Source organism: Tympanuchus pallidicinctus, unplaced genomic scaffold (assembly GCF_026119805.1).
Source record: "Tympanuchus pallidicinctus isolate F22 unplaced genomic scaffold, pur_lepc_1.0 scaffold4, whole genome shotgun sequence".
Classification (NCBI taxonomy): Eukaryota; Metazoa; Chordata; class Aves; order Galliformes; family Phasianidae; genus Tympanuchus; species Tympanuchus pallidicinctus.
Genome location: NW_026294758.1, coordinates 47,441,722 through 47,458,913, shown reverse-complemented (window position 1 = coordinate 47,458,913; position 17,192 = coordinate 47,441,722). Strand labels below are relative to the sequence as shown.

Genomic DNA, 17,192 nt, shown 5'->3' with positions numbered 1-17,192 from the left:
TATTAAATACTACCTGTAGAAAGACCATTTTAACAGAAATTGCCGTGCTGCTTTAGGAAAGCTGGGTCTTCCTTCATATGGTTTCAAGGCTTGCATCATAACATTATCAAGCCAGGCAGCCCACTGCTCCAGAGTGCTTTGCTGTTGAAGAGTCATTTTGAAATCTGTTTCTAGCCTCTGAACCATGTTGTCATCACACTGGCACACCCAGGAAGCCTGCTCCTGTTAGAGCAAATAGCAGCACTTGAATTAACAGTATATGAAACAAAGCACAGAATGCAATTCATTCTTAAAGGTTAAACAATTCTGTGGAGGAAAAGGACAAAAAATGCTTATAGAACAAACTAAAAACTAGTTTTTGTTTTTATGTCTGTCACAATTTTGTTCAAAGAAAGTAGGTGGGGAAAACACAACACATAGAATCAGTTGTCATATGCAGAAATAAAGAACAATGGAAATGACACAAGTATGTTTTAGTTTTCCACATTTGTTTTCAGAAGATATCTTTTACTTTCTTTGTTGATGATTTTTCTACTGAAATATTTGGGAATTGTCAATTTTTGTTGGGACTGCTGACATGCCAATCAGAAACACCAGTTAAGTGGGGGGGTCTAAAATAATAAGACAACGAACAAGAAATGAAGTGCAAGGTTCCATCCAGTATGAACAAGATAACTTGAGTTATACCATCCCACAAAATAAAGTTTTGTACATGAACAAGAATTGCTTTATTTGCTGGGTGTATGTTACACATATACACATGTACAAAATTAACTGCAAAGAAATGGAGAAACATGATTGCATATAACAGTGAACACTTTGATCAGCATTATCAAGATTAAATGAGTCTAGTGGGACACTTCAAAAACTAAGAGATTACGTGAAGACTCACTCAAGCCCTATCCTTAAACTTTAGCTATCATGCGCTAAGTTAACACCTCAACATTAGCAGGCTGTGTCTACATTAACTTATTAGCATAATTAACATTTTGCATCCTTGGTCAAGTACACCACCCACACCTGTTCTTTCATTCTTGAAACATCATCCAATGATGTTTCAAGAACAAGTCTGAGGTAAATTAGAAGAGATTTAAAGGTCCTTCGAAGACAGCTGAAGGATTCAGAATCACAGGCAGTGTTTTCTGCAGTCCTCCCAGTAATGGGAAGAGCGGTGGGAAAAAACAAGTGATCAGCAAATATTAAAATACTTGAATGCATGCACGTGGAGGGGGCAACACAGCTGGTAACAGGGCTGGAGGGCATGTCCTATAAGGAGAGACTGAGGACACTCAGATTGCCCAGCCTGGAGAAGAGGAGGCTAAAAGGACATTAGCTCTCCCTGCAGCTTCTTGAGGAGGGAAAGTACTGAGAAAGGTACTGGGCGCTGTTCACTGGTCATCAGTGACAGGATGGACAGGATGGGAAAAAATTGTGCCACAAGAGGTGGCAAAACATTGGAACAGTCTTCCTGGAGATGTGGTTGATACACTCTGTATGTCAGTGTTCAAGATGTATTTGGACAATGCCCTAAAAAATACACTTGAACTTTTCGTTAGCCCTGTAGCAGTCAGGCAGCATGACTTGATCTTCACAGGATCCTTGTAAAGAAGCTTTTAAAAATTCTAATGCTACCATTCATATTCAATATTCATCATTCAATACCATTCATAGTTTACATATTGCTGTATAATCTAACTGTGTGTGTTAAAATATATTTATTAAAAAGTATATAAGAAAAGTATAAAGAATAAAACTGTCACTAGCAAACTGAGTTTTATATGTAAAATTATCTCCTCACAAAAACAACCCAACAGAGAACTTCCAGTCATCTGGAATATTTCACTTTGTTGGGCAAAAGGAAAACAACACTTCAGTGAAGGTGTAGAATCATGCGGGAAACCTTTTTTGAAGGCTAAGTAGAAACCAATTCTAATCTTTATTAATCTAATAACTACTCTGGAAATCTCATACGCTTAAGCACAGATACTTAGACAAAACATACTAATGTAATTGTATTTGAACGAATGAAACAGCCTCTACTAAAAACAACATTACACGTTTAATTGTTTTCAGAGACATTCAGGAGTTGTGCTCCTGAGACTGAATTATGCAGTATCATTTATGATATTAAGAAGACATTACTCATGATATACCCATTCAAAGAATGTATGTGCTCCATGTTTTCAGAGAATTTGGAATAATTTGAGTACTTGAAATGAATAAGTACTTGAAAATAGATAATGGCTCCAAGTTCTTACTTTCCTGAAGTACATTTGAACTGAGTTAGTGCACCTATGAATCATTAAAACTTTATCATTTTTTTTTCCTGAAAGAATAATGACAGCTAATGCAAAAATTCAAAATCTTTGGATTTGGAGGAAACAAAATTATTTTTCAAAACTTGTTACTTGAAGCTAAATTTTACCTGAACATTGGCAAAATCAACACGGTTAAGATCATTGAGCATCTGGTTGATTTGAGAAGTGTTTTGAAGAACAGCACGAGCTGCTTGAGCCAGGTGGTTTAGAGATGTGTATCTTCGCAGAGTCTGGGCAAAGGCACTTACAGCGGCAACCTATGAAGAAATTAATTTATTTTAAAATCTTGTACCACCTTATCTTAATCTTAAATCTACTACCTTAAATCTTAATCTATCTGTAGATTAATGCACCTGTCACTGTTTATGTTCATTTTAATATTCTGTATTAACGATCCATAATGTGAATTACATTTGTGTAGCAGATCAAAACTATTTTCTTTTTTCTTTTTAATTTTTTGACAAAACTGATTTATTTCCTCTTCCATTATTTGACGATATGCTAAACATGAAATTTAGCATTAAAGTTAAAACACTACTGCTTTTGTATGCTACTGCACACTGGGTTTGTCAAATGCAAGAATAAAGCTGCAATAGTTTTGTCTACCTTGGTTTGTATCATCCTCTGTGGAATATTGTTCATGGCATTTGAAAGCCAACCTTCAAGGCTTTTTGCAAAATTGCGAATGGCTTGGGTCAAGGCACCTGCACATTAAAGAAGAAAAAAGCAAATGAAAAGAAAGCAAAGTACTTGTTTTGAAATGTTTTGCATCTTCAGTACTTTCATGCTCAATATTTAGATCCATCCCTTCTACTTATTGGAAGACAAAACAAACTAGGGTTCAAAACGCCTAATTCAGATTCTAATTATGCAATGATTTAGTTTTGTTTTAATGAACAGTTCGAACTTCCTCACCTAATCTTTCAAGAAGCTGATGACAAACAGTATTGTTTTGGGCATTTCTGTATAAAAACATCTGTAATTGCAGCAGTTATTTCCCATACACTGAAAATTTCTATCTCTCAGCTTTCCATTTCCTTTAAGTACATATTTTAAAGAGCAAATCTCTATAAAATTCCTGTTACTGGAATACTGCAGTTTCCTCAAATAGACCTGAAGCAGTGTGAATCAATGTCATGGTGCTTATTTCCACTTTAAAGAACAAAATCCAATAAGGATATAATCAATAAGCAAAATGTAAGACTAAATTCCACTGACAGAAAGTAATTATTCAAGCAGCTGCAAAATCTTTTTTCCTTTACTATAGCATCTACAGAATTGCTTGGGTGGATGACAAGGATTTTGAGGGGAGTTGAAGCTTTTGCAGCAATCGGTAGTATAGTCAAAAAGAAAGTTTTATGAGGGTTACTCTGAAAGTAATGCCTTTATTTTATGATGGCCCATGACATCAGAGGCAGACGTTGGAGATATAACAGTAGATGCTGATCTTTCCTGACAGTATTCCATTCCATGTTGTTGTCGTGTGACAGATGGCAGCAGAGAAGCAGTCTGACCAAATGAAGTCTAAATGGAAGTGTGGATGAAGTGTGCCTCTGAATTCCTCCATGTGCAAAAAAATTACACCCATTGACACTCACTAATTATGGCTGAACCGTTATGGATACCAAACAGTGGATGTGAGCAATGTGAGGTGGTGGGTGGTACATTGCAGCAGTGGTGACAGTGAGTGAAAGACAAGCCATGTTCCAGTCATGCCAATATTTATGAGTGCAACATGCAAGCTCTTGTTCATCGCTGGTGAAAACGCACAGATAATGGTGATGCCTATATATGAAAAACAGTGTCTGGTAGCTCAAAATTTTCTCTACCAAGTAGAGATTACTATGCTCTTCATAGCTGTTGAAGTATCCATGAAAATAACCAGGAGGTATAACTTTCAGGTCAACCCATGTAGTTATTAAAGAAGGAGGAAATTAAGTTTTTACACAAGGAACTGCACATGGAAAAAAAGAAAATCTTATCTCTTGAGTAGTAAAAATTTTGCTTTCTAATACTTACCACTTGCTCACTGACCTAATAGAGTCCATTCAAACAGCTGGGAAAAGAGACAAAAATAAAAACTGCAGTTTTCTAAAAATGGAGAATCACTGCAGGTGCAAAAATGAAAAGTAAAAACACTAGAAAAAAGAAACTACATTTACTTTCAAATGATTTCAGCTACATGTGAGAGGAAACTGTAAAGACTGGGTTCTGTTTATGGAGCAGAATACTTTCTGGTAGACTAAGGCTGACAGAACATGTCTTAGAAATACTCTTTTTACTGTTTGAATTACTGGTAAACCCTTTAGTCATGGAAACTGTTACTAGAAGATCAATTAATTAAAAATAAGTACTTCATTCTATCGTTTTCACACTACTTTGAATTTTTACTATTAATGCATAGAAATCATATTAGCAACCTACATAAAGGAGCACACATTTGTATGCCTAGGTCTTACAAAGTATCTCAATAAGGTAAGTATTCTATGGTAACAGATGTTCGTTTGTTTAACCTTGAAGTTTTCACATAGAGAACAAGCTCTTCAGTTCTATCCATTATTCTGCAAACCTCTGATACTTAGTAAATTCTTTCTCTGCTCTTACTATTTAACTATGTTTTCATTTCTTTTATTTCTTATCTACAGAGCAAGAAAATGCAGAGTGGAAGGAATAATACAAATACCCTATGAATTATATTTAGTAACCTAAAGAAAGTATTACTCTTATCACTTCTGATTCATTTACTATTCTTTTTCACCTAATTATTTATTATGAAATTACTTTCACCATTGCAAAGTTAATCTCCCTTAAAAATAAATATGGAAATGCAGCTCAGTTACATCTTTTAAAAAGTCTTTAACTAGGAGGAAAGTAGAGGAAGAAGTGGAAGAATTCAAAGTTTTGAATAAATATTTCTTCTTTATAACTATATCAGATAAACAAATGTCAGTATTGTATGGTGAATTTCTAATGAATTTTTCAGATATCTTATTAAATATAGAATTTATCTTATACTAAATCTTTAAGTATGCATCCACTCATTGCCAAAAACTTATGGACCTGCATCAATGCTTTCTTCATGTTATCATGAAAGAATAACAGAGCAGAAACTTTTCAAAGAATTATACAATGAGTTCACTTCAGAGTAAAGGGCTTGAATTAAGTCAAATGTTACTAGACATACACAAAATAATTTTGCAATCAGAATTACTGACAGAAAATTTGATTTGGATGAGAACCTAACAATCTAGAGTCTGAATCGCAGCTGAAAGCTCTCTAACATATAAATCTCAAAAACAAACAAACAAAGTCTTTTTCTGAAAGCTTTACAGTCTCTCCAGTACTTTTTGGTTGCTTGAATTTGTGTAATATAATGTGAAAATACACTGAACATAAATTCTTCTCCTATGACAGAAACTCCCAGGCAACTTTTCTGCCCATTCTGCACAGGTGAAGGTGCAAAAAGTCTACCGTGCAGAAAAAAAGATCCACTGCCAGTACAACACAGACTCAAGTCTATTGCCAAGGATATTAGACAATAATTCAACTTATTCCTTATTCAGACAGCATTATATTTTTCTTAAGAAAAGAAATTTGAACCTTTTAAGCACTGGCATTTTTCATTCATTTTGTGGGTACTGAACATTTCAGCTAACAAAGTTAACACAGGATAAAGCTAAATCAACTATATTTTCCTCAATTACCTTTTCTACTCCAGTAATATCTATCACACAGGTGAATAGCACAGAAATTTTTCTTGAATAAAAATACAAAAAATCTAGAAAAATTGTAACTTGAAGAATCATGCTTACTTAATTACTAAGCTTTGTTTTTCCCATTTTCAGCAGCTGCTGTTGTTACCTTTCCATGTACTTAGAAAAAAGAAATGAACTTAATTTTGATAAAGCATTTACAGTCCTTTTCTCTAAACTTTCTTAAACTTTCCCATAAGCTAGTATTTTCCCACAGAAAATAATCAATTTATATACTTAGCTCTGCTCCATTCTTGTCATAGTCAATCATTATGTACAATCTCTAAGTTTTCTCTTGGCCTTTTGCAATGGTTTAGAATTGGAATTAGAAGATATTCTAATTCAAAAGTAGGAGTTACAATACTAATCATTCTTTAAATAGTAAAGAGAGAATTTTTATGTACCGTTGTTACAGGAAACCTGACTAAAAAAGCAGCTGGTCCTGAAGATAAAACCAAGAAAATACATAGGTTGGTCTGAAAGTAATGCCTCCAATTTATTTCCATGGAAACTACAACAGATACAAAAAGCAAGGTACCACTGATAGAGCAAATTCCCAGCTAAAAAACTCTATTTGTCAGCACAGTTACCACCATTAGCTGTCCATTTTCAACAGCAATGAACAAGCACCAGCAGAAATGACCCAGTGTTGCTGCTATTATTCCTGAAATACACCATTACGGCCTCACTGTACTCACATCCACTGTTTGGTATCTGTAAAGGTTCAATAAGCATCAGCGAATGCCAGTGGGGGCCATTTTTTCACACGAAGGAATTCTGAGATAAATCTTTGCTTCACCCACACTTCCATATCAGACGTCATTCTGTCTGACTGCCCCTCTGCTGCCATCTATCACATGGCAACAACATGTAATGGAATACTGGTGGGAGCATTCAACCTCTGCTGAGCAACATCTGCCTCCAATGTCATGGGCCAAGATAATAAAATAGGAGACATTACTTTCAGATCAGATGTAAAATATTATATGGCTTCAACTCTGATTGCTTTCTGAGCAAAAAAACTGGAATGTCAGAAAATAAAGGCAGAAATCTGTTGGGAATTATTTGTCCTGGGAATAGAAGTGTGCTATGTATCAATAAACCTGATATGCAGTCTCAAAACAGATACTTTCAAACAGAGTAACATTTTTAAAAAATGAGAGCTAATTCTAGCAAGAAAAAAAAAAATAATAGCCTGAGAGAGACCTGATATCTAATATGAGATGATTGCAACCCATTTTCTTGACATCTTTTATTGGTAACGCCCAATGCATCTGATCGAAAGACAAGGTGCCATAAACTAAAGAGATACCATGTAAAAACTTGCACTTAGGTAATGTTTGAACTATGGTAATGATTGAATGGACAGATAGTTAATGATTCTTCCTTATAGGATATATGAAGAAGAAACAGTAGATCAGAATTAAAAATTAAATTAAAAAAGAATTAAAAATTCAGAATTAATTCTTCATTGCCATAACAGCCTTTAAAGTTGATTCTTTTTAATAAGGAACAAAAATCGAAATGTCAAAAAATGAAAACACAAGGCTCAGATACATTTTTTCTGGACTGGTTAAATAGTAATTTGTAATGTTGGTAAGCTAAAAACAACTTCATTTAATGGAAATACTCACTGACATTAGCTTACACTGGTTCAGGGGTCACAGTGCCTCTTAAGTACTTTTCATGTGAAACTTGATCTTGAAAATTAGACCCTTCAACTGCACTAAGATCCTCAGATATTTTAAAATATAAGGCATATATACATTGTCTCTCAGGACAACTTTCTACACAAAAGACTTAGGGATAAAAGATACACAGTAGTTCTATAGCTTTAAAAATAATACCAAAAACTTGCCCATGTGCCATAAGACCACACACATATTAAAAAAAAATCTCTTTACAAAACGTTTTGTGTTCAACTTACTAGGAATAGGTCTAAGGACGTCAGGAATGAGAATCTCCACCAAAGCCTGGTACATCACGTGATCACAGTTACACATCCATTTCAGAATAGATTCATGTTTGCACAGAGTAATCAGTTTTGCTTTTGGAAGTCGACTTTCTATTTCACTCAGATTGCTGGAATGAACAAATGCAGCAAATGAATAAATGAAAATGCATTTATAGTAGACAAAAAACAGCAATTGGTATTAAAATCATTATTTAATAAATCAGTTACAGATATCTCAACTACAGTCAACAGAACTTCTTTTCACTTTGTGTCACCTGAAACTGGATTAGAATGCTTGCACAGATCTGGTATAGCCCATGAATTATATAGAAGTATGAATCCGGTAGGCTTAAAAGAAATGGATAGAATACTGTGAGAACACCTTCATGATAGTTGTCTAATAAAAATAATAATAATTAAACAAAAAGACAATTTTTTCAAGACTGCGATTTGCCATATAAGCTGTGTATATTAACAGACAATATCAATTTATTTTTAAAATGCACCATAACAAGAAAAGATTTTTACTCTTATAGTAAAACCAGTAATGTCTATGCTGTTGTTTGACACTTCAACTATTATTATAACAATCAGTACACAAAGACAGTACATTTACTGACCTAGGTTCATTAACAGTAGTACCATCGGGTGGAGTAGAGGGAGAATAGCGCCAGAAAGTTTGCCACAACTTTTCTATCAGGCTGAATTGAAGATTCACTACCACATCCAGAATTGCCTGAGAAAATAAAATGCAAATACAGATTGTCTTTTACCTAGCTTCCCTCTAGTCCCAACTCCAAATAGAGAAATGGCTTTTTTTTTTTTTTTTTATGTAGTGGAATAAGGGCAAACTTCCCATTTCTGAAATGATAAATACTATTTTTACAGTAGTAAAATTGTATGTATACTAAGTATGTACGCTAAGTATTGATAGTAAAATCGATGTATTATCCAACAGCATAAGATGCTTTGCACAGAGAGTAAGACCAAGTGTACATGCACAGAAGCCTCTAGAAATGAACATAAATTATGTAAATGTGTCAGAGAAATTTTCCCAAAGATAGTTGATACGACTCCAGACTCGCTGTTTTATTCATTTCGCTTATTCAGTACCGTTTTGAAAACCCTTTTTAAGTAGTTTTAAAATATATATTTTTCAATATTAGGTTTATTTTAATCTTCCCAATGTTTCTTTAAAATGAGAAAAAAAAGGTTTTTTTTAAATGTAAGCAATTAAATGACAATTTAACATTTTTTACACTTCCTATTGACAAAGCCAAAGATCTGCACATACAATTTTAAGTCTGGCTTCTCTAAAAAATTTGGAATGCATACATATGATTACATTTTCAAGAATATTACTTTTTAGAATACATTTTTGTCCTGACGGAGGAAATCCTCCCAATAGCATTTTTCCTAGTGACCATTCCAGTAGAATTAGCAAGATAATGCCCTTCCAGTGAAATAAGCAAAATATCCTGAAGCCAGCTGTAGAATGGCTGTAGCATATCCAACATTACTATCTTGCACTGATTCTCACTCACTAGAAATAATGAACCTAAAAAAAAAAACCAAAAAGATTTGTAGGAATTATAGGAAATACCTCACAGTGCTCTCGATAAAGACTCTGCAGTGATTTGATGTCCTCAAAGGTTGTACCATCTGGTAGGGAAGATATTTCAACTTCACCAAATTCTGGAAGTACTCGAGATGCATCTGTTTCCATAACAACACAATGAAAAAACACAGTTATGAACAGTGCCTATTGTTCCTATGATCAGGAAAAGACTTAAGGATGATACAAAGAAATAAATTCTAGAATGTCTTTACGTTCACAGTGAAGATTCTTTCACACTTATTCTATGTTAAAATTGTGAAGAAATTCAGACAGCATTTTTGAAGTAAAAAAAGAAAACAAAAAAACAGCTGCAACTATTTGTCTCTTTCCACTTACAAAACTACAGCACACTCTCAAAAAAGATCACTAGATGCTTAATGCTTAACCCACGTTGTTAATCAATAAAATGCACTGTAACAAACACATAGGGAGGAAATGTCATCCCAGAATATCAACATAGATGTGTATATATCACTCTGCACAGCAACTGTGTTGTGATTTACAGAATGTCAAATATATCACATAAAGAATTTGCATATTCCTCTTTTTATACTTAAATGATTAATATTAAATATTACATAAAACCTGATAAATAAAACATAAAGCTTAAGTGCCTTTTTGTTCTGTTGTTAGTAGAAATTTTAAAAAGCCATTATAACTTTAGAAACAATTTTTGTACTTGTGTGACTTGATATTTGCAGCGGAGTTCATCTTGTCTATTTTTGTAGTAGAATAAAAAAAACATGTTTTAATACCTAAAAACTGCTGATGATGTTGACTTTGGGCAATTACAGTTTGTTCAACAGATGTGCCTGTCTGTTGACCACTTCCTGTGAAGCCATCTGCAACTCCATCCACTTTCTGCATGGGCTTATACCTACAAAAATATCAATTTCAAAATTATCCTTTTTGTTAGCTTCTTCATAGATGAGCTCACACAGCACAGGCTATGTTTATCCTGATTTCTCCATCTCAAAACAAAAATTTACAGAAAAGTACAAAAATAATTTACAAATTTTTATTTTCTTTGCAAATGACAGAAGAAACATGATTACTAAGGGCAGCCTGCACATTACTAATGAAGAATTTATAAAACTTATATTACAGCACCACTACCAATTTCTTTTGGAGTTTAGTGTAAGAACAACATAATCATTAGACTGCCTAATTTATGCCATTTTAAGTAAAATAACACTGCTATCTGAAGACAACAAAAATGGAAGACTTTGAAAACCTAAATCCTTCATACTGAGGTCTCAAAATCTTTCATAAAGTCTAAAAAATAAAAGTACAGTTATTCAAACAGGAGTGTTAGACTGGATAGTCAAATGTTGTTAGACATCTGACATGCAATAGGTCACATCTGTGACTTGCAAAACACCTGAGAGTTTACTCTCAGCTCTTAGTAGCAAGAATTTGGCTACTTTGCACTTTTAAAACAGAATTGTAGTCAGTGGAAGAGGAGCACCAAAGCTGAACAACATGTCATCAAATAGTGTTATTGTGCTCTTTGTACTTGTTGTAGTTTCCATGGAAATGTATAGGAGACATTACTTTCCATGCAATATAAGTACTATAGCATATACAGTACATTATGTAATTGCTAGTGCAAGTTGTCTTTTTTTTTCCTTAATCAAACTATATCATGCTTGCCTTTAACTGTGCTGCATGTAAAAAAAGAGGTTGATGTCTCTTGCCAAGTTTAAGGATCATAATTATCATATAATCTTCACTGGGATGAGTATTTTTCCACAACTTCATATCTCAAACTTATTGGCAGCATTATGGCAAAATGGTGTGGTCCTACACTTACTTAATTGTTCCTGACAGGTTTTGAAAGAAAGGAAAATATTGAATATTGTTAAAGTGTCTGATTCTGGATTCCCCAGTCTAGCCTGTGTTTAGAGAGAGTACAAATGTCCCGTATGAGATAATGTCTCTGTTAAGAAGAAATAACTAACTTTATGTGTATTTATGGGAGAAGCAGCAGTGTTGACCATAGCTGCTATGTCTTAGTGTTACAGCTTGTGGTAAGACTGTGCTATTAGATACCCTTCTCTTGTTAAGAATTAATGCACTTGTTTGCTTTTGTCTTACAAGCCAGATTCAAGAGGCGGGGAGAAGAAAGACTCACCTTCCTATCTCAAGATTATTCTTATTAGCATAAAGTCTGCTCTGCATCAACAGCAGAGTATCTCTAAACCTGGCTAGGGAAGAAATAGTATATGATTAAATCTGGGCTAAATTTAGTGTTGTATTATAAATGCAGGATTGATTTATACACTTGAACTGGTACCACCCAGAAGGGGGTGATTTTTTTCTCCCATTTTCATGCCAGAAAATAAAGCTTCAGCAATTTTAAAAATAAAGAGTTGTCAGTGTCATCACCAGCTCCTCTGATGGAGCTGGCATATTGATGTACAGTTTTACCACACAGCAGAGGCATTTCTGGCTATAAAAAATAATGCACAGATCACGAAAGCATTCAAAATTCATTTTCTAAATTATTGTATCAGACATCTTTCCTTAGTATTTTAGCCATAAAGAACCTAACTTTGATGAATCTTTTCAGAAATAAAGTCAGGGCCATATGTAACTCTATTTTCGAAATGAGACTTCTCACTCCAGTAAAGTATTTAGGTCAATTCCTAACATAGGATAGTGACCAACAGTTAATGTTGTCTAATGATGATATCATATTTATCGTGTAACTTCATGACAAATGTTCGCGTTTAAAATCCTGAAGTAACAAAGTGCATAATTTAAAATGCTAGATGCAATTCCTTTTTCAGTATTTAGGTTCATTCATTTTTATGTCAGGTACAAGTGGATAGTGCCAAGCAATGCAGATGTTCAATTAAACTTCAGTTAAATTTAGCATGCTAGACAGAATCTTCACTCAAAATGTAACATAATTAAAGCACTGGAATGGGTTGCCCAGGTAATTCCTGCTCCTGGAGGAATTTAAGAGACATACGGATATGTCACTAAGGAACATAGTTTAGTAAGGGACTCTGCAGGCCAGATTGATGGTTGGACTTGATGATCTTGAAGATGTTTTCCAACCCAGATGATTCTGTGATTCTGTATCTTATTATAGGAATTAATAATTTTCAACACCACTAGAAAATCACTTAAACCAATGAATGAAAAAGAAAAGAAAATATTATTGCCAGGAGCTTCACATGAAACGTAAGCAAAGAGCAGTTAACAACTTAAGATTGGCAGTTGAAGTACAGGTGGACCTCTGGCACCTTAGATGAGAATGGCTAGCCAAAGGAAAAAAAAAAGATGTAGGTATTGTAAATACAAGCAGAACTAAGCTTGCGCTAACAATATGCTTAGATTTAAATCTATTTTTGTGATTCATCCCTAGTTCACTCTTTGTGAGAATGAGCTAATGTGCTAAAGTGTGTATACTGTGTACAAATATCATGTTCCCTTCAATGGGGGAAAATCAGGTTTAAAAATTAACAGTAATCAAGATAGTGTAAGCAGTTTGCAATATCACAGGCAACAAATACTAAAGCTATTAACTACAGAAAAATCAAATATATTAAAAAAGTACTATACATACAAAATCTACACGTACCAAAGAAATATATGAAAAATATTTGGCAGGCTTCAACATTTTTTCATATTCAGATCAAGCTGATGCTAGGTACTGTCTAGTATTTGAAGGAACTGAAAACCTTTCCAAGTAAACTGCTATGAATACATCACAAACTTTCAAACAAAATATACAGATCATATTTCAATAAAAGTATTGGATCCTGAGATATCCCTAATCTAGGAGCTGAAATAGAACTTCCTTGTTTTTTAAGCCACAATAAGCTCAACTTCCCAACCATGCTATACATAAAAGATATGTGTGTGATCTAAAGAAAGGCTATGGATGTTTTCTAAACAACTCCATTTGGGATTTTTTTTAGTAGTTCATCACAAAGTTCTCTTATTATCATTTTAGAATACTATGACAATAGAATTGCAGCAGTTTTACAGATGCTAGTATGTCAGAACTGTAATGCACCTATCTCTATCTGCAAATGGAGAAACAGTATAAAAATCCATAATTTCTCTCCTGTCCATTAATGCATTTCTTTCTCTAAAAAAATCAATAAATACTTGATGTTTCCGAATTACAATGGCTTGGTTTAAAGGTAATATTTGACTAAATAGTACGTACAAGAAACTTGGGAAAACTGACGAGAATAGAAAAAACACAACTTACCTTCTACACAAAATAAATATTTACAGTAAATAACGTCAACAGGAAGTGATGATTAATGAGTTCTGGTTAGAACAGTATAGTTATCAGTTAATGAATTTATTAAAAAATACTTTAGTTAAATGTCCAGTTCCCACCAATGAAAACAAAAACACGTGCCTGGTGTGTACAAGAACTGAGATATTAAAAATTAATATTAAAATTAATTTCCAAGCTGGACGTTTACTTATGGAAATGAAACTGAAAACAAGTGAGGAATGCCCTCGGGAGTAGACAAGAATGTCTTTTCCAGCTGTCTGAAATGGACATATAGATTATGAGAAAGATTTCACAGTAAAACTGAACTTTAATTTTTGTAACAGCTTTAAAGATGTCTTGCTTAATATACTCCTGTTCCACCAATGTTTTATGAAATCAGAAATCTTAGATATTTCTCTTTAGTATAACATGGCAGAATAATAATACAATTCAAGTACAAAGCAATTTCAAGTAAGTGTACCATTTCCTTTTTTTATCCCTAAAATTGTCTGTTCTTTGTAGTTTTTTCTATGTGCATATCCTCACATTCTTTCACCAAAACCACGTGCCTTTGTTATCTCTTCCACTCTTGTGGAAAAAAAAATATCCTTCACTCTTCCCAGAAAATACCACTTCTTCCAAATACTTCTGTAATTTCACAGATCTTCAGCAAAAACAGATGCTGAGAGCAAATACTTGAACCAGCCTACAGGCAAGCTATTATGGTCATGCTAGTTCTTTCAAGGAGAGAAAATAAATATCAAACTGGCCTTAATCATAAGCTTGCTATAAGCAAATTATCCATAAAACCATACTGAAATGAAAACACCAACATCTGAAATTAAAGGTCCTATTTCTTTTCTTCAGATTGTGTTAAAATAACTCTAGGTAGTTCATAAGAGTTTGTTCTTACAACATCTCACTTTTTATTATTAATTTTTGCAAACTTATTTAAGTTTCTATGTAAATATTCTTTCATGTTGACAGGTATGTGACTTCAGTGACATAAACTGCTTATTTGGCAAACTTCTATTTTTCACAGTAGGGAAGCTGAACAGAGTTCATATTAGAATTTCATCTTTTCAGTGGAAAGCAAAGTAAAAACCTATGAACTAGAAATATTAATAAGTACTCATCTTCATTTCACACTTTACCTCTGTTTCTGCTGCATGGGCTGCTGTCTCATAGCCATATATTGCATGTCCTCCTGTAGTCGATTAAGAGGAGAATCTGGCTTGACACGAATCCCATAGTAATGGTATTTGGAGTTCCCCCTTTATGAAAGAGCAAGCATTGAAAGAAAAATAACATTAGTTTTATGCATATTCATTGACTGGAAGAGATTAGGTACAAACAAGCCCTAACTCTCTTTCCATACCTGCCTTTTACAGGCAGGGTATAATTTTACACCTTTGGGAAATGAATTCACTCTCTTAAATATTACCAAACATTTTACACTTTGTTATGAAAACAAAACAAAACAAGGTTATATATACATATCTCATCAAAGTCACAAAGAAACACAATCCTTCATAATTTCCAAACAATAGACTGCATTTAATTTATGTTGCAGAGTATTTATCAAAATGTGAACAGTAAAAATTGGGAAAAGTAAAAATAATAACAACATCGGAAAAGCATTAACATGTTTGAAATTAATAAACATAACTGTCAGAAAACCAATGTAATGCTTACATACAGCTTTATGTATAGTTTTTAATATCAGAAAAGTTTCTTACTCATAATTATTGCTTGCGTTTCTTATTATAGTTCAAGATGTCATTAACACTTACCTAGTTCCAAGTCTTCTTGTCCGTAACCCCATGAAAATTGACCGTATGAGTTTTCCAAAGGATGCTGCATTGACTGGATCCAGCTTGTGCTCCTGACAGTGTCGTAAGTAATGGTTGTAAAGGGTACTTCTAGGGAGGCTCACTCCTTCTGCAGTTTCATAATTGTCCAAAAGCCACTGAAGCTATTTCACATATAAAAAAGAAAAAAAAAAAAAAAAAAAAAAAAAAGGAAAAAAATAATTTTAATTATTACTTTATTAAAAATATCTTAACCTTACAACATTAACTTATGACAGTTCAGAAGTCATTCTTCAGGCCTACTGAAAAGAGATCCTCTTAATGCTAGCTATACCATGTTGTTTTAGGATCTTCAGAATTACCAGGAAATAGTGGAACTCATTACACTTTGATCTCAGTTAAGTGTCCACTTCTTAAAAATATTTTGATTCAGTACCACACACCAACTATGCTTTGGAAACAAATTGTTAGCACTGCAAAGAAATAAAATAATACAGAATGTAATTCATACTGTTTCACAAAACAAACTCATTGGATTAACAATAGTTAGGTAGCACATTAGCAAATGTAATAATTTAGTGCTTTTCTTTTTTCCTTGTCAGACACTAAAAGACATAAAACTAAACTGAATGGGATTTTTTTAATGTTTTTTTTAAATTATTTTTTGCTCTCAAGTACACAGGGAAAAAAAAAAAAACAACAAACTACTGCATATGAGCCAAGGAACAATCTAGATAACATTGAAAATAATGGCAACAACTGTATAGCATTAGGGCTACAATAGTAAGTCTTGGCCTTCTTTCCTTTGGAAATGCTGGAAAATAGAAATGAATATTTTCATCTACAAAGTTAGGCATTTTTGGAAAACTGCCAGAAAAGAGTTTTCATGTCGCATCACTGGACTTTACGGTATGCAAACACAAAACACTGTAGCTGTCAGTAATATATAAAACAAGTGAAAATGACAATTTAGCAGTGCTAGATTTAACAGTACACGAGAACAAAAAAAGAAATTACAAACAGTAGAGTTTGAGGACACACTTAAATTCCACTGCTTTTGTTTTTGGGCATGCTAAAATGTTCATTATCTTTCTCTGGTAATTGCTGTGGTTTCTGTTCCCTGAAATTTAGGGATTTATCTTAGATTTATCTTGGATGATTAATTTACTTTTTATTTGAATTCTATTTCCTTGTTTTCCTAACTATTTAAATCAAAGTAATTCTGTATGAACATTTAAATCTGCTATGGTCAGAGAACTAATCAGAACTCGGATTTAATTTGATCCCCCAATGAAACCCCAAACCAAGGACACTGGATCTTATCAAAGCATCATTTCAATTAGAAGAGATACTTAAAGATGATTTAGTCCAACTACCCTGCAGTGAACAGGGACACCTTCAGCTAGATCAGGTTGTTCAGAGCCCCATCCAGCCTGACCTTGAATGTCCCAGAAATGGGGCTTCCACCACCTCTCTGAGCCACCTGTGCCAGC

The 17,192-nt window shown here is 33.6% G+C and overlaps 1 protein-coding gene across 5 annotated transcripts in view; it reads right to left on the bottom strand.

Moving 5' to 3' along the window:
• The window catches only part of RFX3 (regulatory factor X3), a 124,671-nt gene that overhangs the window by 11,222 nt on the left and 96,257 nt on the right, over positions 1-17,192 (bottom strand). For all 5 annotated transcript variants that reach the window (XM_052700939.1, XM_052700938.1, XM_052700936.1 and 2 more), the window contains 9 exons: positions 15,682-15,863; positions 15,043-15,162; positions 10,398-10,519; positions 9,628-9,740; positions 8,645-8,760; positions 7,998-8,152; positions 2,925-3,022; positions 2,426-2,575; positions 14-222 (listed from right to left, as the gene is read on the bottom strand). In XM_052700939.1, coding sequence (XP_052556899.1) covers positions 14-222; positions 2,426-2,575; positions 2,925-3,022; positions 7,998-8,152; positions 8,645-8,760; positions 9,628-9,740; positions 10,398-10,519; positions 15,043-15,162; positions 15,682-15,863 — 1,265 coding nt within the window. The remainder of the gene's footprint in view (positions 1-13; positions 223-2,425; positions 2,576-2,924; positions 3,023-7,997; positions 8,153-8,644; positions 8,761-9,627; positions 9,741-10,397; positions 10,520-15,042; positions 15,163-15,681; positions 15,864-17,192) is intronic.